General features: G+C 45.5%; 1 protein-coding gene across 7 annotated transcripts in view; it reads left to right on the top strand.

The window, feature by feature from the left end:
- Positions 1 to 646: 646 nt before the first annotated feature.
- Positions 647 to 21819, top strand: part of TP63 (tumor protein p63) — a 101613-nt gene continuing 80440 nt past the window's right edge. For 4 of the 7 annotated variants that reach the window (XM_041405801.1, XM_041405806.1, XM_041405802.1 and 1 more), the window contains exons 1-4: positions 647 to 786; positions 937 to 1026; positions 19263 to 19391; positions 20117 to 20249. In XM_041405801.1, coding sequence (XP_041261735.1) covers positions 779 to 786; positions 937 to 1026; positions 19263 to 19391; positions 20117 to 20249 — 360 coding nt within the window. In that variant the 5' untranslated portion in view covers positions 647 to 778. Of the gene's footprint in view, positions 843 to 936; positions 1027 to 19262; positions 19392 to 20116; positions 20250 to 21819 lie in introns of all 7 variants that reach the window. The other 3 variants (XM_041405803.1, XM_041405804.1, XM_041405805.1) reach the window with 3 other exon arrangements.

Genomic DNA, 21819 nt, shown 5'->3' on the forward strand with positions numbered 1-21819 from the left:
CTGCTTTTCATCTTTGGTAGTTTGTTTTAGTGGACTTCACTCTTGTTTCTCGAAGCTTTAGTGTCTGAAAAAGATGTGATTTCTATTTTCTTACTTTTACTTTCTCCTCAAAATCATTGAAAATATTGGAGATTTTTTAATGTGTAAAATGTATATGTTATTTACAGGACACCCGAACGATGAAAGATTTCTGTATCATCTCACTTTTTTTGGAAAAAAATGCAAAGCTATAAAGGGAAAGATTAACAAATATATCTGATAACTTTCTTGCAGGGAGGAGGGCAGGAAGGGGAGGCAGAGAGGCAAAAGTTTAAAAAAAAAGTTATTTTTAATTGAGGAATTTCCCCATATTTTGTCATTCAGTTTTGAAACTGTGACCACAACAGACTGTGTGAACTGTGTATGGTGGGAGGGAGACTGAAAATTTCCCCAGGCAGCTACAAGCAGGTACTAAACCCAGAGCTGACAAGGGAAGCTTTTAAAGTAGGATGAAATTTAGCACAGGCACTGCACTCAGCAGAGGAAACTCCGGCCATCTGGAGACGAGGATGACCAGCGGCCACAGCAGTTTGTAAAATTGCAAGAGCTGCCAAAATTAAACTGTGAAGTCAGGCGGGAAGGCAACCAATGACCGGCGAGATCAGAAGTTCAGAGAAGCCCCAGATGAGCTCCCAACAACAAGTGTGGCCAGTGCACACCAAAGTTTATTAAGGATGTTGAGAGGAGGGGAAAATATCTGTGCAGAAGATGCCCAGCTGGCGAGGAGGGAGTGGTGGTGATGCTCGGGTAACTGGATGAATCCCATTGGCCAAGCCCCTGGCAGATCCCACCCATCCGCAAGTGTAAAATAAATCTCTAAAGTTGTACCTCGTGTACCACTTGACCTTATTGCTTTTAGCCTGCTGGCTTTATATCTATTTATTTATTTTATTTCAGTTTGTCCCCAAGGAGGGGCTGGAAGGAAATGAATTTTGAAGCAGCACCTTTCACCACCTTGCCGTACTACCCTGATCCCTGCATCCCGCGGTGAGTGTGAGCGTGACGTAACCCTGCTATCGCAGCTTCCATCGCAGTCTCCCGTGTAATTGTTAACTTTCCTGCTGTCGGCCGGCGGCAGCTGGGCTGCACGCGGAAAAAATGTGCCGCTCTCTTCATGCTCAGTGGAGCTTATTATTATTTTTGGCTTTCTAACAGGTTACTGTTTAATTATAGGCATCCGTTTAAGATATCCCCTTTTCCTCTTTGGCATTAGAGGGAAAAAAAATATATGATAAATAAGACAAAGGCTGATAGTATCTTTCCCTGGTGTTTTGGAGCAGAAGGTTACACGGTGCTTTGGGTAGTACAGGAATGGCTTTAGGTTTCTGTTGTGTGTTTGTTTGTTTCTTTAAGTGAAAAAACTCCTGGGAATGATATGAGCCAACTATTGAGCCCTGAGACTTTGGAATTTAAAAAATAAATAATTAATTTAAAAGATTCAGAGAAGAAAAAACTGCCTTCTAAGAGAGAGCAATTTTCCAGGAATATTTTTTCCTTCTGTCTAACAGCCAGAGTCAGAGCTTGACAACCACTCTTATTTTAGCTTTGTTGTTATGCTGAGTTTTATAACTTTCCAGTAGATAAAAGAGCATGTCCACACGAGGTGTCACAGTATCACATTGTCGGTTTGTTTGTTTCTCCCAATAGAAGATACTATATTTAAGCATGCAAATGACATGTAGATGGTATTTTTCCAGTCGTAAAGTTCGGAGAGGTGAAATCCTCTGGGCACAGTCACTTGTTGAGCTCCTTTATAAGACCAGTTTCTGTCTGTGTTTTGTAAAAGCCCTGTCTGGTGTCTCACGGAGGCATTAATCCCTGGAAGAGTTAACTATTAACTCTGCATCCTCCACAGGGTGCTGGGGAAGTCTACCCTGCTGCATAGCTCTGTGTTGGAGAAAGGGCTTGGCCACCATCACCAGCCCATGGCAGCTTTGTGATCTCTGGGTTTTTTTCCCCACTGTTGCACTTTGTTACAAGGTTTGTGGGGGCTTTTTTCCCCCTAATCCGGGTGTTTGGTGCCACTGCTGTGTGAAGGTCCTGGGGAGGAGAGTGGAGACCTGGCAGCGAGGAGGGGCCGCGTTTGGGGCCAGCAGAGGGAAAGGAGAGAGGCTGGGAAATAGCGCACGGTCCTTGGCCGCGCTGCCATGGCACAGGAAGATGGAATGAAGCCGGGGGTATTGGATTCCCCAGGGAGACCTTCCACAACACGAGCCCAGGGCTGGCCAGGCACATGCAGCCACGCTCTGACCTCCTGCAAATCCACCCAGCCCGGCGGGGATGTGCCTGTGGCCAGGAGAAGGCAGTACCAGAGCAAGGTGCATTTGGGCTGGCAGCAGTGCAGTCTTTAGCACATTAATGTTTCCATGGCTGGAAGCCCCAGCCAGGCAAATTCCAAAACTGAAAATGAAGAAAAAGGGAAAAAGGGAAAAACCCTGACATTGGAAAGTGAGAAGGTGCACTGGGAAGTGTACCTGAGCTCTGGGACAGCTTTCCAGCCCGTCAACTCCTGCCAGTTTGAATCCCACCTCATCCCAAATAATAGGTTCTGAAAACTGGTGCTGTGGCTCAGGCAAAAAATTCAGTTGGAGCATGAATTAAAGACAAAAAGAATCCATTGGCTGTATTTGGTAGAACTTTTTAAATAAGACTTTCAATCCTAAAAATCTACCTCATCCACCAAGTCAGGCCTTACAGTAGAAATGCTGCTCTTCACCACATGCCTTAGCAGCATGATGAGTTTTTAAGTGACCATTGCAGTGTGGGAAGCCTCAGGAGAGATAGAATTTGTGACACCCCTCAGTCATAAAACCTGTTTGAGATGTAGCTTAGAGTAACAACATGTCTCAGCTGTTATGCATGTCTGTTTACATGAGCCAAGAGTGGCATTTGTTCAGTTGTTAGTCTGTGCTCTGCCACAGGTCAAAATCAGCTCAAAGATGATCCCAAAGATACTTTTCTCAGTCTGAGATATAGATGGTCTTCATCTTTAAGCTCCATTGGTTGCATATTCATGATGTGTTATGTGACATTTCTCTGACTGCTTTAACAAAATTCAGTAGTTTCAGAATTGCATTTATTTTACACAGTTTGAAACACTTCTGCTTTGATGTGGCCAAAATACTTCATTTAGCTAATACCAGTGTGCTTCTTTGCAACTTTAAAATTACATCTAGTAATTATCTAACCAGCAAACTGATAACATTGAGGTATGCTGCCAAAAACCCAATAGTGAAAAGTGTTTTAAACCCTGTTAAACTGGTGGGAGGGTATGCATGCCACACAGATTTCCCTGATGTTCAGTGTGGAAGGGGAAGCAGTTATAAATCCCAGTTAACTCTAATATTTGTGGCTTTGATTTACCCTCTGCTGTTGCTTCATCTACTTATCTCTTCAGTTTGGGGGTGTCCAGCAGGAGGACACGTGGGAGTAAGATAAAACATTTCCTCTGTCAAGAGGTGAACACAAAGCACACCGAGGACCATCAGCTAATGTACCTTTATGATGCTCATGTGCCTCATGCCTGTCATTTCACATGCCACTGTGAAAGGATATGTCCATAGAACACAGCAATTCAGTGCTACAGATGAGGAAAAACAGCTGAGTGCCCAGAATCTGTGCTCTGTGTGATTGTTTAAGCCACTTCAGCCTCTGTCTCAATAGCCTAGCTCCCTCATTTAGGCTATTAAATTATTTGTAAATGTGGGTATCAAAGCAAAGCATCACAAAAAATCATAGGGAACTCAGCTGGGTCACAGGTCACAGCCTCCTCCTTCACAACCCCACTCATGGCTGTGTGCTGGAGCTCAGTGCTAGAGCTGCAGCCCAGCTGTCAGAGGGGCAAAGGAACAGTGGGTGCTGAGATGGGGATGTACATCCTTTTGCAGAAGTGAAGGATGCAAATGTAGGTTGTGACTGAAGTGAGGTTGTTTGGACAGGTGTATCCTGAGCCTGCCCATCTTTCTTCTTCTTAAACAGAAAGAGCTGAGAGATGCTAAAATTCAGTAGACCTCAAAGCCTTTCTCCTTCTACTTCCCTTGTAAAGGGAAACACTTGAAATCAGGAATATGCACACTCAGTGCTCTGGCTTTGGGACTTGGGAAGTGCTGCTGTAACGACACAAACACCTGCACTGGAGTGCCAGGCCACTGACCCCCATGAATGATACTGTGGGAGCTCATCCTGTGCTGCAGAAAACCCAGGTCAGCTCTGAGTCATAAAAAGAGCTGACTATCTGAAACAGATGGGATTTCCTCCTTCCAAGAAGTGCCCACCTAGCTGCAGCTGAAAGCCACTAATGTAAGATGAAAAAGGCACTGTAATTATGATCAAAGTCCAGCTGTTGAGAGCTATGTAATTAGTATCTCTCCCCAAAGCTGCTTTTTTTTCCCACCTAATGCCTGGTTGGGGGAGTGATGTTTACAGATAAGTTACTTGTGTTCTTGGAAATAATGGTCATTAGGCTGTGTTTTACCCAGGAGCCCTCTTCTTTGGGGGCTGTTGGGAATGCACCTGCTGGTGCACTGGACTGTAGTCCTGCCTGCTCTGCTCCTCCCTCTCCCCATGCCTAGGCTAATTGGTGGCCTCAGGATTTCACATCATTGCTGAAGGTGTTCACCGTGGCTCACTCTTCCCTTTTGGATGAAAGGGCTCTCACACAAGGTGCTCTTTCTCCTTTCATTTCTCACTTTGTATTCTCAGTACAATGTGATACAGTCCAGCCTCCCAGTTCTTGCTAATAACAGAGAAACAGCCCTGAAAACCACTGCTCTCTGCAGCATCTGTGCTGGAAACCTGATTTCTCAGACATGGTCCTGGGTTTTGAGGAGGTTGCTAAAAAAAAAAACCAAACAAACCCCCCCAGCCAGGTACGTAGAAAAAATAATCTGTTTTTAGAAAACAATGAGGAAAACTGTAAGAAATTACTTAAGGAGGGTATTATAAATTAGTTGGAACAGAGGGGAGTGTTTGGGCCATGGAAACATCGTCTGTTGGGTGCTGTATCGGAGTGGATTTTGGTGAGCAGGGCATAGTTCCAGGCAGCCAGAGCTCCAGGGTTCAAAGAGATCTTTCATCAGGAGCACTGCATGTGTCACTTCACCTTCCCTCACTGGTTCCCACACGTATCAGACAGGGCTGGTGAACGGACTGCAGTGATCAGATAGGAGTCTGGCCAAGGTCAATGCTGCAACACAGCACAAAGGTGGAAACTCACTGTACCCCGTGCTCATCGCTGCCAAAGGCACTAGTGACACTGCAGGCTTCTGTCCCTTGGGCTGGGAGGGGACAGATCCAGGCAAAACATGCTGGCTGCAGGCAGCAGAGTGCTGCACCCCTCATGGCTGTGAATCAGTGCTGGAGTAATCCTTTCACTCAGGCATCAGCTGGGTGACATTGTGACAGGGATTTGCTAAAGTTGTCACAGGGTCGTGTCCCACAGGAGCATCTCATCCCACATGCAGGCTCTGCAGAATCCTTGCATTTTTCCCTTTCCTCATGCTATGCATTGCTGAGGAATAGCTGAACTCCTGCTGTGACAGAATGGGCAAATTTCAGTTGCCTTCACCTAAGCAATGGGAGCCCAAATTTGGTGTGCTGGCAGAAAGACCTGAAGTCAAGTAACGAAAGACACATGACTTGGTATAGATCTGTTTGCAGAAACAGCCAGTGATAGTGCAGGTACTTTCCAGAGGCTCAGAGAGGGCCCAGAAATTGTTCTGAGCAGCTTGTGGTGTGCTCAGGGCAGCTGGTGACTCCTGAAGGAGCAGAATTGGCTCCATGCAGGAAGGAGAGGTGAGCTTTTGTTTCTCGTCTTTGTGAGCTCTCCTGTGGTCACATTCACAGCTATGCTGCCACCACGGGTAAAAGTTCCTTGGGGGAAGGACCACAGCTGGAGGCAGGTGCACATGAGAGTACAGCATTCTGTGTGCCAAAACAACTCTTGCAGAGTGGCCTCCTGGGCAGGAGGGCTTTGCAGAGCAGCTCTACAGTGGATGCCAGCATGGGACCTCTCAGCTGCCTCCAGCACCTCATCAGGCGTGTGTGCTGCTCGTGGTGAGGAGGGGAGGGCATTTATCTCATCTTTGAGGTCTGTTCTTTGGTCACTGTCCTGTTCTTGTGCTGCAATCTCATCAGAAGATGGGTTTAAAATATAGAATCTTCGCAAAACAGCACTCAAGAGTTGCACATTAAACCCTCTTCAGTTCTCTCTTCCTGGCAGAGCCCCTGAAGTCTGTGCCCTCCTCCATTCTGTCTCTGCTGTACCCTCTTTACTCCACAGTCACTGACAAGGACAGCACTTTTTCCTCTTCAAAACAGTTTAGGCTTCTCAAGGAAATACTTGTCTGCTTGGAGGTCCTTTTAGTGCTGCTTAAAGGATTAAAGTGGAACCAAACCAAACTTTTTTTTTTCTCAAATCCCAAAGGACTGCAAGGAGAATATGTGAAATCTTTCATGGGGTCCTTTGTACTGTGAGGAGACAATACCTGATTTATAGTGCCTTGTCCAAATTCCAAAAAACCTGAAGAAATTAAAGAAGCAAGTTCTTAATAGTTCATCTGTTCAGAGGTGTTTAGAATGTTCATGGTACATGTTATAAGTTATAATTCCATGCTGATTTACATTGTACCTTCTGCTACGAGCTAATTTGTAAAAGTTCCTCTCAACAAACACCACGATTGCTGGTCTGATATAAAGCAAAAGGGCTCAGCTTCAATTGGGGAAAAATAAAACCCTCTGCCATTCAACACGTGTCCAAAAGAGTACTGCAGCCTTCTGCATAAAAACATTTCAACAGGAGTAAAAGTACAGGGGAGGAAGGAGAGGCTTGGATGAGGAAGAAATCAAGGAAACTTGGCTTTCAGTTTGGTGCCTGGCTCTAAGCTAGTTTGGCACTTATGTGAAAACTTTCCTGGGAACATGGACATGGTGGTGGGAGCCAGTGGTTATACTGCCATACAAATTCTGACTTCTTTTTACCTTAACATTTTGTAGCCCACGATGAACAGTGAAATGATCAGAAGCAAAATGTTTTACTGTTATAGACTTCTGAGGTTTGACTAACCTCTGCTGATAATAGATAACATCAGCTCAGATAGCTTCATGAAAACATCTGTATCTGTTCTTAGGCTTTACTTGGGAGTTTTTGGTGCCTGTTTACAATCACTCCTGTGTAGCAGATCACCTCGCCACAGGATTTTGCTGCTGAGTCATTTCCAATCAGGTGTTTAAATGCCACAGGTGGTCTGATGTGATAAATACCAGTACACACAAGCAAGGGGAATTCAGTTAGTGCATGGAGCTATAAAGAGAACAGCCACCTCCCCAAATGAGAAGGGGGAAACCCTGCAGTAAGTGATCAGGACTTCAGTGGGTTCTGTGCAACATAAAAATAAGCCTGCTTACAAAACCCTGCCCTGGGAGGTTCAGTGCCTGTGTGGTTTAGTAATGTTGATAGGCACAAAAGTCACTGCAGGCTGAACAAATGCATGGAAGGAAGCTTGAATTGCGCTGGTGAGCTGGACGTTGCAAACAGCAGCGGCTCAGCTTGTGTTGCCAGCAGTGTCTGGGGAGCAGGAGCAGGGGGGAAATATCAGTGAGACGGCTGGAATTGCTGTCAGTGAGGTATATGAGGCGGTGGCAACAAGTGTGAAACTGCAGTTCAGCTGGCTTTGAGAGTTAACATGGGCATTAGGTGGTCAAATACTGTAAGGTTAAAACTCTCCACATAAAAAACCAAAATTTCTTTGCACAGTTTTCCAAGTTTGGTTGTTCATATTTGTGAATCTTCATCTTAAAATGTACAGGCTGGAAACATCATTCCTGTTTTTGGTGAAAAGGGTGATGCTGTATGTATTCATAGCAGCTACTACAGCAGCTACAGCTTTAAGATTATCACAAGCAAAAAATCATAAATCACATTAGGTGTGGCAATGTATTGATAAAATTATAGGGAGCCAACCCCTGTAATTTCTTAGCACCCGGCGCAGTTACAAAAGCAAAGATCCTGTGAGCGCTCCAGGTAGCATTCCCTTACACACCAGCAGGGTTCCTGACAAACAGTTCATTTGTTCCTGTCTCCCAGGACTATAATCTGCTCTTAATTCTTTGTCCTTCATCTGCCCTGTCTTGGAGCTATTTTGTGACACACAGAAAGGTTTTTGTAAATGCTCTTATTTTTGAGAGAAGGATTCTCTGCCCTTGGGCTTAGGAATAGCTGCCCTGCCACAGAGTTGCTACACGCTGAAAAATGCAACCCACATGGTGTTTAGCAGAAGAGCTCCTTTTCCTGTAGGAGTATCACTGGTGGCAAGGATGAGGAATGGCAGTTAATGCTTACTATCCAAAACATGCCAGAATTCACAGGTTGGCTGGGGAGCTTCAATGAAATTCATGTTACAGGAATCTGCACCTAACATCTGCTTTGCTGGTGTTTCTGTTTTGCATTTTAATTATTTACTGAAACTCAGGATGTTGCTGTTTACAGTTTCCTGCTTCTGAAGAGTTCTGGGGACTTTCTGTATTGTCATGATGATTTATTTGATATTTTTAAAAAAATCAACCTGTGAGAGAAAGTTTGTGAAGAAAGACTTTTTAAGTCCCCTGAGCAGTTCATAAGGAATTTGTGTAACTAAAGACAGAAGCAGTTTTTGTAAGAGCAGGCACCTTAGGGAGCCAAGTGTCTTACCTGGCTCAACACAAAATGTCACAAGCCTTTTGCAGTAGTCAGTCTGAGAAGCCTCCTGTTCTAAAAAAGAAGCACATATTTAATGTCCCTGTCAGTCCCTCTCTTCTCTCACTATATTTATATGACTAAATGCCCTGCAATGCATAGTTTCCCAGGGCTGAAAATCAGCGTGGGCTGCATGATTTGTCTTGCTTTGCTTCCTCTTGGGTGGGGGACCATGCTGAGGTATTCTATGTGGGATGTCCTCTCCCTGCTCCCTGCTCACAGTGGCCAAATTTGGGAAACGCCTGTCCTGTGTGCACTGGGACAGCAGCAGCTCAGCACCTGCTGCTCAGCGTGCAGGGGTGCCCACTGCTTTCCTGGAGGTTGCAGCTGCAGCACACCAAGTACTCGGCCAAAAAAACCCCAGGAACTGTTGGGGCAACCCTGGCAGAGGCACAATCTGACTCCTCCACACGTCAAATAAGTTCAAATCTCAGCAAGTTTAAAAGAAGCTCCACTCTTGGCAGAGTGTGTTACTGTCCTTAGGACCATGTGCCCTTAATATTACTGACAGTGATATGGTGCAAGCAGGGAGGAGGCTGCAGGCAACATGCCAGGCTTTGAACAGAGCTCAGAGCATGTTGCAGGGCTACAACCCCATCATGAGCCATCGGGGCCACAGCCTTTTGCTCTTTGAACCGCACAGTCTCCACCTGTGTTACCAAGCAGGGCTGCCAGGAACTCAAAGATATCTCCCTTGCAGAGCCCCTGGTTTGGGGGCCCAGCCATACTTGTGATGAACCCTTCATCTGGGGGTTTCTTTCAGGCAAATAAATAAATAAATAAATAAATCAGTTTTTCATTCTGTGTTGTGGTCTCTGTATTGGTGTGATGGAGGTAGACAGTGAAAACTTAGAGATGCTGGTTGTACTCAACACTGCAAAAGTTTGGCAGACAGTAATTAAGAAAGTTCCATTTCTGTGGGAAATACTGAAAGGTCCTGGTAAAAAATAGGAATGAAATCAGGTAGATATTTTTATTGGGTAAATGCTGTGATAGCAAGAAAAATACTAATGACCAAATCTCAAAAAGAGGGGAATTTGATTTTGCAAACCTCAGGAAGATGAGGCTTCTGGCCACTGCCTCTCCAGAAGTTTGCAATTTTCCTTATTAAATATCTAAAATCATTGGAGAAGAGTAGTGATGAAGACCTGTCATAGGTGTATTTTTCTCATGACTGACACCTCCTGAAAGTGATCTTGCCCACTTTTATTTCTGGATCTGTTGCTTTATTTCTTTTAATACTCCCTGGTGCTGCAGAGATCTGAGTATCTGAAAGGATATGGCTAACTGGTTTAGGCTGCTTTGGGCACTTAACACAGCTCCTCCAGGAAAGAGGAGGGGTCTCCCCATCTGTGCAGCAGAATGCAATAGCAGGGGTGTCTGAGTTCCTACTGCCCCACGTGCCCCCAGGCACCTGCTGCAGATTATTGATGGTGGATGAGAGGGCCGTGGATTGATTTTGGATTAGAGAGACAAAAAATGGTCTCTGCTGTCTTCAGCTGTAGCTGCAGCTGGACAGCAGAGGCTGGCATGTGGCAGCAGGGCTGGAGGCAGCACTGACCCATCAGGAGATGCCTCAGCAGAGCTGTGCCTGTCCTCGCCTCTCCTGAGGGGAGGATGCATCCCTCCATTCATCCTGCTGTGAAACTACCGGGGCTGTCTGGCTACAAAACTCCTGCATCAACTTCAAAAGTTAGACCCAAATACATGTTCTCAGCTGGGTATTTGAAATAGAGCAGATAATACCTATTACTTAGACCAAAGAGATTTTTTTTAAGGGACCTGCAAATGTTTTGTGGCTTCTGGACAGTTTGCCTGTAAGGTTTTTCTTACAGCACTTATTTTTGGACTTGGACCAAAAATACCTCAGAATTTTGAGGCCTGGATTTTCCACTTGTGCTGCTCTTGAGAAGACTTTCTCACTTACTGCAGTAAAAGATCTCATCTCTGTCCAGCAGCTCCGACTCTTCCTTCTCCAGATGGGCACTGCTTCTCACCATCACTACAATAGGCTTGGGAGAGGGATTGACTGGAAAAGTGAGTCACAAGATAATGCAAATGCTTTTAATTGGTTTTGGGTTCAAGGCTTTCTTAAAATTGATTATTTACATTTTCTTTTATTATCTAAATTTGGAAAGTCTTGTTTCCCTGGAGATGCACAGATTGTTAACAAGTCTCTATGTGCTTTACCAGTTTGGGGGTTATACCTTAGGAATGGAAGAGCAAAGCTGGACATGTCACCCAGGGGCTGGGAGTTGAGTTTGGGTGTCCTGAGCTCCAGGTTTGCATTCTAACTCTGGGCTTCTCCACACAGGTTGAGTGGTCTTCTGCAGGTTATGAAGAGTTTGTACCCCAGACCAGAAAGCACCAATTGCAGTGGGCAGGTGGGGGAATTGCTGTGGCAGTGCTTCACCTTGGCCAGGGCTGAGAAAGAGAGTGGGTGTCAGGGCTGAGCAGAAAGGAGGGGATGTCCATGGCTGAGCTTCTGAGGATGGAAAAGAAGGGGGTGTCAAAAGCTGAGTGGGAGATAAGAGATGTCTGGGAAAGTCCACAAGCTGCTGAAGGAAATCCTGAAGGAAAAAAAAATTTAAAAATATGTTTTACAGTTAGGGGAGAGAGTCTCAAGTGCTGGTGGATAGTTGAGCTGCCTGAAGCTCTGAGGATGAAATCTCTGTTGTGCAAAAGTGGTCCCTGTTGTCAGGCTGACAATGATGATATGTAGATAGCTGATTAGATGAGCTGTTGATAGGAAATGCGGTGGGTTCCTGGGCTATGGAGGTACTGAAATTGCTCAGCTCCAAGAAGCCACTCCCAGCAGTTTGCAGGGAGCAGGCCATGCAGGGCTCATTCTGGGAACCCCAGTGGGAATGCAGAGGGAGTCTTTTCCTTCCAGAGGAGCTCTGCAGCCAGCACTGGAGCAGGGCACTGGTGTGGGGCACAGGGCTGCTTTGAGGGGCTGCCACAAAGCTGCAAATGCTGCATTCACTGCAGGCAGTCTTACTCAAGATGAAAGGAGATGATGAAAAGAAAAAAATCCCCCTTGTGTTTTGCAGCATGGTGAATTAGGAGGATTACTCTGTACAGCCAGTTTCACTTTCTTTGAAAAGAAAGGTCAGTGTTGCCTGTGCAGTGAAGACTTGAGTGAAGAGCAACCAGGAAGCTGAACCATCCCTTCCTACCGCTTTCCATTCATCTCACACACATATGCTTCCAAAAGACAAATCTAAGTCACAGGGAGATCAGGAGGCACTGTTAGAGTAGACCCTAGCAGAACACTCAGCATTGGTGTGAGACAGAACGGCTTTATTTCCCCCAAATGCCATTCAGCTCACAGCTGAAACAGGGTGTGTGCAGGACAAGCACCCTTTGCCTGGAGAACAGGAGAAGATAACAGTCCTCCCTGGTCTGTCCTTGACAGATGCCGTAGGACACCAGCAGTGTCACAGAGCCCTTTGCTGCTGCCACTCCCTGTTCCTTCATGTGTTCCCTACATCTCCTTGGCTGTTGGCCACTTCTGAGATCAGGGTTCACCTTTCTGGCAGTCAGCTTCTTTCATTTTCTAATGCATATCCCTGTGCAACTTCACCACTTTTTCACTGCTGCCCCTCCCCACCTGGACCTGTGCTGCTGTACACAGTTTTTTGTGACAGACCAGATCACTGAAACATCTGACAAATGTGGGAACTTGGAAAAAACTGAACCATAGGCGGAAGTTCTATTCTGTCTCAAAAGAATGCTGTGTTGGTGTTTGTTATTCCTTACATTTGTCCTTTCTAATCCATGAATCTGTCAGTATCCTCTTGGAATTATTTTTTAGGACTGACACATAGGAGCAGCATTATGTGCAAAGACAATCTGAAGTGTTTAAAGAGCTTGCTGAAAGTCTAAATTTTAAAATGCTAAACCTGAAAGCTCGGCTTAAAATCGAAAGGAGAATAACGACTTGTGAGCTCAGTTCAGCACAACCTGCCTCTGCCAGGATGGGAGTCAGTCTCTTTTGGGCTCGTTAAGACCTTGGAATACAGCATCAGGCAAAGAAAGAAGCAGGAATATGCATTCTACAGTGCAATTCATGCTGCATGTTGATGAAGTAGACACAGAAGGAGGTGCAATAGAGGTAGATGAAATTCAACTGCAATCTTCTCCGAGGGTGTGGAGAGCCTGCCTGTCTCCCATCTGGCTTTCATTCTGCCCCCTGTTTAGGGGGTAGCAACGAACCTGTTTGATTTCCAAAGCTCTCTAATCTTTGGGAAAGGGTTACAAAGGGGTGCTTCCAGGGTGTGCTCTGCTGGCTGAGGGTGGCTGCTCCAGGCAGGGGGACAAGAGCAAGTCGGGGAATTCCAGATGACATTGCCTGCCAGGCGCACGCTTGTCCCGTGCTGCCAGACCCAGCATCCTTCTCCTCTTGCACAGCTGTGAGCTTCATTAGGTACCGATGTCTACAAATCACTGCAGTGTTACAATGCAGAGCAGGGGGAATTCCAGCAGGACGAGGGCTGCCAAGTTCCTACAGTTTTAACGGTGTGATCTGAAAAGGAGCCCCCTCCCCACGCAAAAACTAAAAATACAACTGACTCCAAGATTCAGGCATTTAGACATAATGCTCATGAACTTTAAATCGTTTACCATTGGTTTTTATGCACTTCAAGGTGTAACTGGAGAAGGCAGGGACGAGCACGTGGATTGGGACTGCTGGAGCTGAAGCTGCCAACTCCTCTGGGACTTAAATCTCTATCCAGCTCACACCCTGTGGTGGCTCAGGGCTAATATATTAATTTGCACATGAATTAAGGGATTTTAAGGGGTTAACTGCTGTATAAATTCCGGAAGAAAGATTAGGTTTTAGTCTGGATTGGAATTCTCCTTCCACCCTGAACTCTGTGTGTGTCTTAAAGCTGGTCCCAGCATTTTTGCAGCCCCTTGATTTTCATTCCTGGGCATCAGCATTTTGGTGTCTGAAGATTAATGAAATTTGAGAGTTTCTCAGTGCAGGAGGTACAGTGTATACCCTACCAGAAGAAATTAAGGCCTTTCTGAATTTCTTTATCTAAACACTCAAAATCACTAGTTCCTTTTAGAGCAAGCACCACATTGCGACTTGGGTGACCAAGGTTGTATTTATGGCTTGCTGACTAATAGTGAGTAATTCTATAAGCTCCTGGTGTTTTCGTTTTCTCACAGGTAATATGGGAGTAATCACACTATCTTCCTTTGTAGAGCACTTTGAGAACTATGAATAAAATGAGGCATATTAGATATCGTTATTTAGACCTTATTCATTATTTGTTGGGTACATTTGTATAATGTGGAAGTGCTGTCTTCATAAGACCAGATGTTCTTCTCTCTGCAGCAAGATTTCCTGAGTACTCCACTAGTATATTCTTTAGGGGACTGTAACTTGTGAAAAAAGAGCTAAATCTATAGCTTACAGACAAAGATTTTGCTGGCCCCATCTGCATGTCCACTGACTGAGAACTACAGGCCCAGTGACAGAAAATTGTACACCATTGATAGGCATTTCATAGGGAGAAGCAGACAGCAACACTCACTCTGTAGTTTGGGAACAAGCAGAAAAAAAGCTCCAAATCATTTTGCTCATCCATGCTGTGAAAGATTTCATTTTACAAAATTTTACAGTGTGGCTTTACACCAACATCAAGCCACAAAATTCTGCACCCACAAACCATACCGACAATTTCTGAGAACTTGCATACTGCTGGACAAGCACAAACCAAACCAGACTCTGGTTTTTGAGGGGAGTTATGGAGAAATGGAGGTGCTTGGACCTCTTGAAACCCAACACAGCAGCTTCACTGAGATACCTTCTTCATTTCTGGCTTCCTCACAAACCATGCTATTACCCCGGAGTAGCTCAGAGTGTTGAAGCACCAAGCCCATTTTGGATGAAAACACAAAGGAAACCAGCTACCTCTTGGTTGTGACAGCCTTTATTTTTGGAAGGAGGTTGCTGGACTCAGGCTTGCGCCAGCGGTGCTCGGGCTGCAGCCTGTGTCAGATTTGACCCTCTATCAGTGCAAAGCAGGTGGCATCTGCCTTTAAGGTTCAAAGCTACAGAGGAGGGGCTGGGCTGTGCATGCTCACTGTCAAGCCTGGGTCTTGCTTTCCTCGGGAGCTTGTGGCTGTTCCCCAGTGGTAAGTCAAACCTGGGTCTTTTGGTTCAAGCCCTTTCTAAGAAAGATTGCTTGCAGTGGAAGGTGGTATTTTGGGTGAGAAGTGTTGGTGTATTGCGTTGAGTTTAATGGCTTTCTGTCATTGTTTCCTGGGGTGGTGAGTGGCTTGTTTGCTTTATCTTTAATCTCTTTGATATGAAGGTAGGAAAGGGGGTGATGTGGTGAAGAATGGAAGGATGTGCTTAGACTGAGCAGTGGGTGCAGAAATGGTCTTGTTTTCTCTCCACTTCATCACCACTTTTATGTCATGCTTGGCCAAGCAGTCAGGGCTTCATTTCCTCCTGTGATGGGATACAGCTCCAGGGAAAGGTGATAGCAGTGTGGCCACAGCTTATGAGAGACAAATGCTGTGCTTTTCCTTTTTTGGAAGGGTGAGTTGGTTTTGGTTTGGGCTTTTTTCTGTAAACTCTGAAATGGAGTGCTGTGTGGGCACAGCTACAGGTGCGTGTTGCTGTCATTGCTGTGTTTTGCAGAGATGTCACTCATCAGTGGGGTGGCCAGGGGGATCAGCTGGGACACATTCCCACTCAGGGGCTGTAACACAGCTCTTCTGGGGGAGTGCTCAGGAGGCAGCACAACAATCAGTATGCGCCTGGGGCTCCAGCCCACCGAGTGAATTTGGAAAAGTGCTTTCACCTGGACTCTGGGCTGCTCTTGTTTCAGCAGATAAATAGGACCTCGGTGAGAGGGCATGGCTGCCTGAAACCTGTCCTGGGATTCACCGGCTCAGGAGCAGAGTGCCAGCACTGCACAAAGGAACGCTGCTCTTGGTGAGGTGCTGCTTCTGTGAGAAGACTTAACTTGCTGTTAATAATCCCCTGGTGGTTTTTAAAGGAGGGGCTTGTGGATGTGATGTCCTGTTCAGCTTACAGTTTGATGGGGGCTGTAAATCCCCCTGTAGCTGCTGGTGCAGTTAGTGCTCTCTGTTTGTCAAAAGCATCCTGCCAGATAGTTCAGCAGTGGGTGCAGGGACCTTGCAGACTTTGAACAGAGACAGCCTAGGCAAGACTTACTGCTGTGCCTTGTTCTGTTGTAGTCAGTGTTTTGGTATAAGAGGTTGTGTTCAGTGGTGGTATTTCCTGCTATGGCCTTTGGGATGAGCAATGTAGGTAAAAGAGGTGTTGTTTAAATGCTTGTTAATAAAAAAAGCATCTGGTTCATAGAAGCAATTTAAGCAATGCAATCTTGTGATTAACTTTAGGCACTCAACAACTATTGTACTGAAAGCAGAGCATTTGCTGATGTGGGAAGAGACAGTTAACTAAAGCAGTGAAATTTATGTACAGATTTTACATAGGCTTTAACTGTTATTTTCTAGTGGAAATGCAGACACTTAGGTATGTGTTTGGTAGACAGAAGCGTCTCCTCTATGTTGAAGGCTGTTAGTTAAGGAAAATAGTACTAGGTTGAGATTCTGTTGAGACCACAGGGAAGGAGAAGTTTATCTTGCATGCAGCTTTGTGCTGAGCTGCAGTTGGTTTTCTTGCCTTTTGACAGCGCTTTCCTGCCTGAGAACAGGGTGCCCCAAACTGAGTTTACTGTAATGCTGTGGCCTTGTCACCGCTGCCTTGCCAAGGCTGACTGCCAGATCTTGCTGCCTCCTTTGGAAATAGAGCTGTACAGGTAGTAAAAGTGTTGAAGGAGTCTCTGTGAAAGCATTAACCAGGAGACACCCTGTGCTTGGTATAGGGAAATGTGCCTTTTTGGTCATCAGGTAAAATCTGGCAATGCTTTTCCTAGATACAGTAAGCTGGGAGCTTGTTGGGCTACAGAAATAAAGGTGATGCAGCTGGAAAGTGTCCCTCTCTGGAGGAATTTGGAGTTGTGTTTAGTAGAGGGGTGCACCAGCTGTGTCCTTAACTGGTGCAATGCTTTCCAACAGCTCTGTTAGCTGCAAAGGTGTGGAGGAACAAATCTGGCTGTATCAGTTTGTGCAGCTGATATCTCCTGCACTGCTTGGTTGGGGCAGGTTTGTGGAATTGCATCTGAACAGGACCAGAGCAGGCAGGATGAACTGGGACACTTTGCCTTTTTGAGACAGAACTTTGTCCAGCAGTGAACCAGAGCTGGGGCATGCTGTGGCATGCAAGAACTTTGTTGCCCTGAGACTTTTTGAAGGAAAGGTCTCTGGGAGAGGTCTAGTTTGGTATAACTCTTTTTTCCTTGAAGTCAGTTCCTGTCTGTGTAGTAATGAAATGTGATTTTTAGTGTACAAGTCAAAAGCAGTTGTTATAAGTGGCAAATAATTGTTAAAAATGAGCACTTTGATGGCTTGAGAGAGCCCATTGTGGTGTTTCTCTACCCATTCCTGGTGGTCAGGACTGGGTGCAGGGTATTGAGCAATGCCTGTGGTCTGTCTGGGTTTAACATCAGAGGAGGCTGCAGAGCTTCCCACTGTGCTCCTTCAAGGTTCGTGGTGGCATTGATCTGCAGTTTATATGGCAGGCTTTAGGCCAGATCTGTTCTTCTGGGTTTCAGTATGGCATTCTTGAAAGTGTCTTAACTGACTAAAATGAGTAATTTTGGGTACTTTGTGGGATAACTGCTGTTCTCAGAGGATTTGTGATTATTTTTTCACATGTAGTGTGGGCATATTCTCCCATATGTGAGGCAGAGCTATTACCCATGCACTTCTGCATTTCATTTTTGTTTCTGGCTGTTCATGAACTTTTAAATTATGCTGGAGGTTTGACTCCCTAATCACAAAAAGGATGAGGAACTGAAGTGATGCTTTCAGCTATTTTGAGGCATGCCCAGCACTGGCTCCAGGGGGCTTTTAAGCCACTTTTATTTCTTTTAGCTTAGAATAACAATTTGCTCTTTTCTAAGAGCATGTAGTTCTGTGGACGCAGAGGTGAGGAAAGCCCAGCTTTTTGCAGACCAAAGTCATCCTCAAAATGAAAGAGGCTATAAAAATTCAGTAAAGAGACCTAGATACCTCTCTGACAGCAACCAGAAGTAAATACTTCAGGAAAAGTGGAGTAAAAACACTATAGTGTGATCTTCCCTCTGAAATACTCTTAATTTTGGCAGCTTAATAAATTAGGGTCTTCCATGCAACTTGTTTAGACCATTGTGTTAATCAGGACCAATATGTGCCAAACCAAATATTAGTTCAAGTCTCTTTGGAATCCAGTTGTAACCTTGGCTCCTGCTGTGGCCATTCCCCTGGCAGAGAATGTGGTTGTTCACTTGCATTGTGCTGAAATAACTCTCATGTGGAAATTTTGCAGGACACCCCCAACCCTGTAGCAGGAAAGGTGGTCACCTGCCTCATACTCTGAAATTGAACTGAGAGTTTTTGTCAACTGCAAATAAACTGGAGAGATTGCTCCCACCCCCTTTACATCCCTACAGCCATCAAGTATTTTGACACGGGTCTAAAAGCTGCTGTGTTTGAATTTAGAAATTGGCCAGTGGGATGAGAATGTGCAGCTGTGGAAGGCATGAGTGCTCCAGCTCTGTCACTGCTCCTCTTGGGCCCACCTATTTCTGTGAGGCTTGTGGGAGCTTAGGGGGATAAAAATGGCCACGGTAATTAGCAGATCTGGTGGGAATCAGTTGGTCTGCCTCAGAAACTGGTGGAGGCGAGAAGGCAGTAGACAAGCAGGTAAAATCTGATGTGATTTAACTTATTTCCATAGAAAATATAACGAAAATATTATTTTATTACTATTATTATTCAAAATTAAAAAATAAAAACAACCAAAAAAAAAACCCCAAACCAAGTAAAACCACAATCCAATACTTAGTTCACGACCTCAGCTGCAGTGGCTGGGTGTAGAAGTCACCTAAATCATTCAAGGGCATGCCATTTAGACAGGCAAACAGCCTGGGTCAGTGGAATCCCACATTACTTAGCTGCTTCACCCACTGCAAAGACTACCTGCTTCCTATGGGAAATTGATTATTTGGGGGGAAAGGGAAAATGGTTTGTTTGGGTTATTTTTTTCTCCACTCTGGGATTCTTATGACACAGCATCCCAGTGAACTCTGATGGATATTTAATTTACAGGGGAGGGTGGCCAAATTCTCTCCCATTTAAATGCAGCATCTGCAGCAGTGTGGAATGTGTGTTGTGCAGCTGTGAATGTCTCAGGCATTCAGCGTGTCTCCTTTTTCACACAATAGCTTCTATTTATGGGTTTTCATTGAGCTGGACTCATGCATTCAACATGTCTTTGTGTGTGTTTTTCTTTTTCTTTTGGTTTGTTTTTTCTTTCTTTTTTTCTTTCTTTTTTTTTTTTTTTTTTTTTTTTTTTTTTTTTTTTTTTTTTTTTTTTTTGCTTTTGTTTTTTAAGGTTTGTAGAAACTCCGAGCACCTTCTCCTGGAAGGAGAGTTACTACCACTCAGCCATGTCCCAAAACTCTCAGCCCAGGGAATTCCTCAGCCCAGAGGTAATCCAGCATATCTGGGACTTCCTGGAACAGTAAGTATCCCTTATGTGGGACATATGGAAGGTGTTTTAGGACAGGATGCCTCTATAATTAAGCTGCTCGGGGGTTGATGCTGGGGAGTTTGGACTCTTCTGTGCTTGTTGAGTAGACATGGATGTGGTGATTGGATGTGTCAGCCTGTGGTGACTGGCAGCTCTGGAGTTCTCCAACACCCAGGCTGTGGGGACCAAGTGCAGCAGTGACACTGAGTCTCTGCCAGGCCTCTGGTGGCTGAGCTGGCTGCTTCCTACAGCTCGTGGTTGGCATTTCCCCTCAGGAAATGGGCTCATCACTCTGTGTCCAGACTGCATGTTTGCCCCTTGCTGATGCCAGCGAGGGAAAGGAGGTGAAGATGGTGCAGAGTTCACCCTGTCAGGTCCATTGGCTGAAAGAAAGCTGACTCTGTTCCCATTCCTGACTTGCCATGACTGATGCTGAAACAATCACTGCTGTAAATCCTCCATGAGTTCTGTCTTTGATTGATTTGACTCCTCTGCTCTTGCCTCAGAGTGAGTGAAAAGTCCCTCAGGGCCCTGTCCTGTTCAGGGCTGCTGTAATACAGTGCTGAGGAGGTGGCTGCTCCTCAGCAATTCCTGACTTTGCCATGAGACTGGCTCGTGGTAATGCCAAGTCCTGGGCACAGCGGAAGGGAAGGAAGGTGGGGGGGTGGAAAAACAGAACTGGGCCAGTTTTAACTCCATTACTGTGTTCTTTCCAGGCCAATATGCTCGGTTCAGCCAATTGATTTAAACTTCATTGATGGCCCATCTGAAGATGGCTCCACAAACAAAATTGAGATCAGCATGGATTGTGTCCGGGTGCAGGACACCGAGCTGAACGACCCAATGTGGGTGAGTAATGAGAAACTTCCTTTACCTTTGGGGGCAGAAGGGGAGCTTTTGCAGGAGCTATTCCAGCTGCATTGCCCCAGGGCCATCTTCCCACCCTGGCCGGCTCCTCACCTGCTCTTCTCCTGCAGCAGCAGTGGCAGGAGAAAGGGATGAGGCAGCTAAACTGGCAGGAGAGCTGAGGAGCCCCTTGCATAGGCTACTCAACCATCCCTGCACTCTCCCTGCTTAGAGCTAGTCTGACCTCAGGGTTAAAATAATTCAGATTCTGGGCACAGTTGCAATTTTGCTGAACCAAGGCCAGAGGTTCTTCACTTTTTTCTTCTCTTTTTTCTTCTCTTGAGGGTCACATATGAATGAAAACTTGTTTTCAGGCTGTGGTTGGGTTCTTTTCTGCTCCAGTTTCTTCACACCAGAGTGTTTGTAATGAGTCTTGGCCATGGGTGTCTCAGGGATATGGCTCAAGACTGGAATGCAGATGAGGCACTGGTGCTTCTGGTTCATTGCCTTTGGCACTAACAGACTGGCTCTTCCTTAGCAATAGCTCTTCTGAAGAAGCCAGGTGCTTTTCTTGCAGGCTGGAGCAGGAGGTATTTCTGGAGTTTGAGTTGCTCATGTCCTCTTTCTGTTCTTCCTGGGTTTTGTATACTTTGGGGTAAAAATAAAATGTAGTTTGAAATTTGTGTTGGTATCTGTAAATTTTATTGTTGTTTCTCTGGATGTTTCCATCCTGAGAAACTGTTGTTATTTAATTCCCTGGCTAACCAGCCACAGTTTTTGATGTGCCCAGTGATGGTGTGTTGGCAGTCTGTATCCTGGTAGTGTTTGTGACCTGCAGGATTGTGTCTGCAAGGAAGGAGCTCCTGGGTCATTCTGGTTGCAGTCCCTGGTGACAGGAGGTTTGACCTGTCAGTGCTGCACTGGTGTGACTGCTGGGGAGGCTGCAGTGCTCTTCCTTCTCCCTGAAGGTTGCAAAGGGTTAAAAAGCCAGTTTGAGGTCGGGTATGTGCCTGGATAATGTGGTGAACTAATCCAAGTGCACAAGGAGAGGTGACCCACGTTACATCTGGTTATCTTTTGATTCAGCATTTGGTGGGGGATGAGGAGTGGCGTGTAAGTCTTCCATCAGCATCTAGATCTTGGCTTTTCCCACCATTGCAGCTCCAGTGAAATGGTGTCTCCTCAATAGTCCAGAAGATTCTCCATGTTTACAGGGGATTTGGATTTTCACAGTAGACTATAAGGGTCTGTTTGGACTGTGTCCTCCTAAAAAACAATTTCCAACAATTTAAAGGTCCTTAGCAGTAACTTTTCTCCTTTCGTACTCAAATCTGGGTTTGTGGCATTGAGCACAAGCTCACCTCCCCATCTCCTGTCACTCCTGAGTTGGGCTCACCGAAGGCCTGTTCAGTCTCCCCCTCCCTCAGTGGTGCAGTGAAACATGACTGGAAAGTCCCTTCCCCTTGTTCTCTCTGAGCACTGCTGCCTGGGAAGGGGACAAGAAGCTTTCTCTATGCAATTACTTCTTGCTGATGATGAGTTTGAGCCCAGCCTTGCAGGAGGCATTTCATGA

This window comes from Onychostruthus taczanowskii, unplaced genomic scaffold, assembly GCF_017590055.1.
Source record: "Onychostruthus taczanowskii isolate IOZ18803 unplaced genomic scaffold, ASM1759005v1 scaffold24, whole genome shotgun sequence".
Lineage (NCBI taxonomy): Eukaryota > Metazoa > Chordata > Aves > Passeriformes > Passeridae > Onychostruthus > Onychostruthus taczanowskii.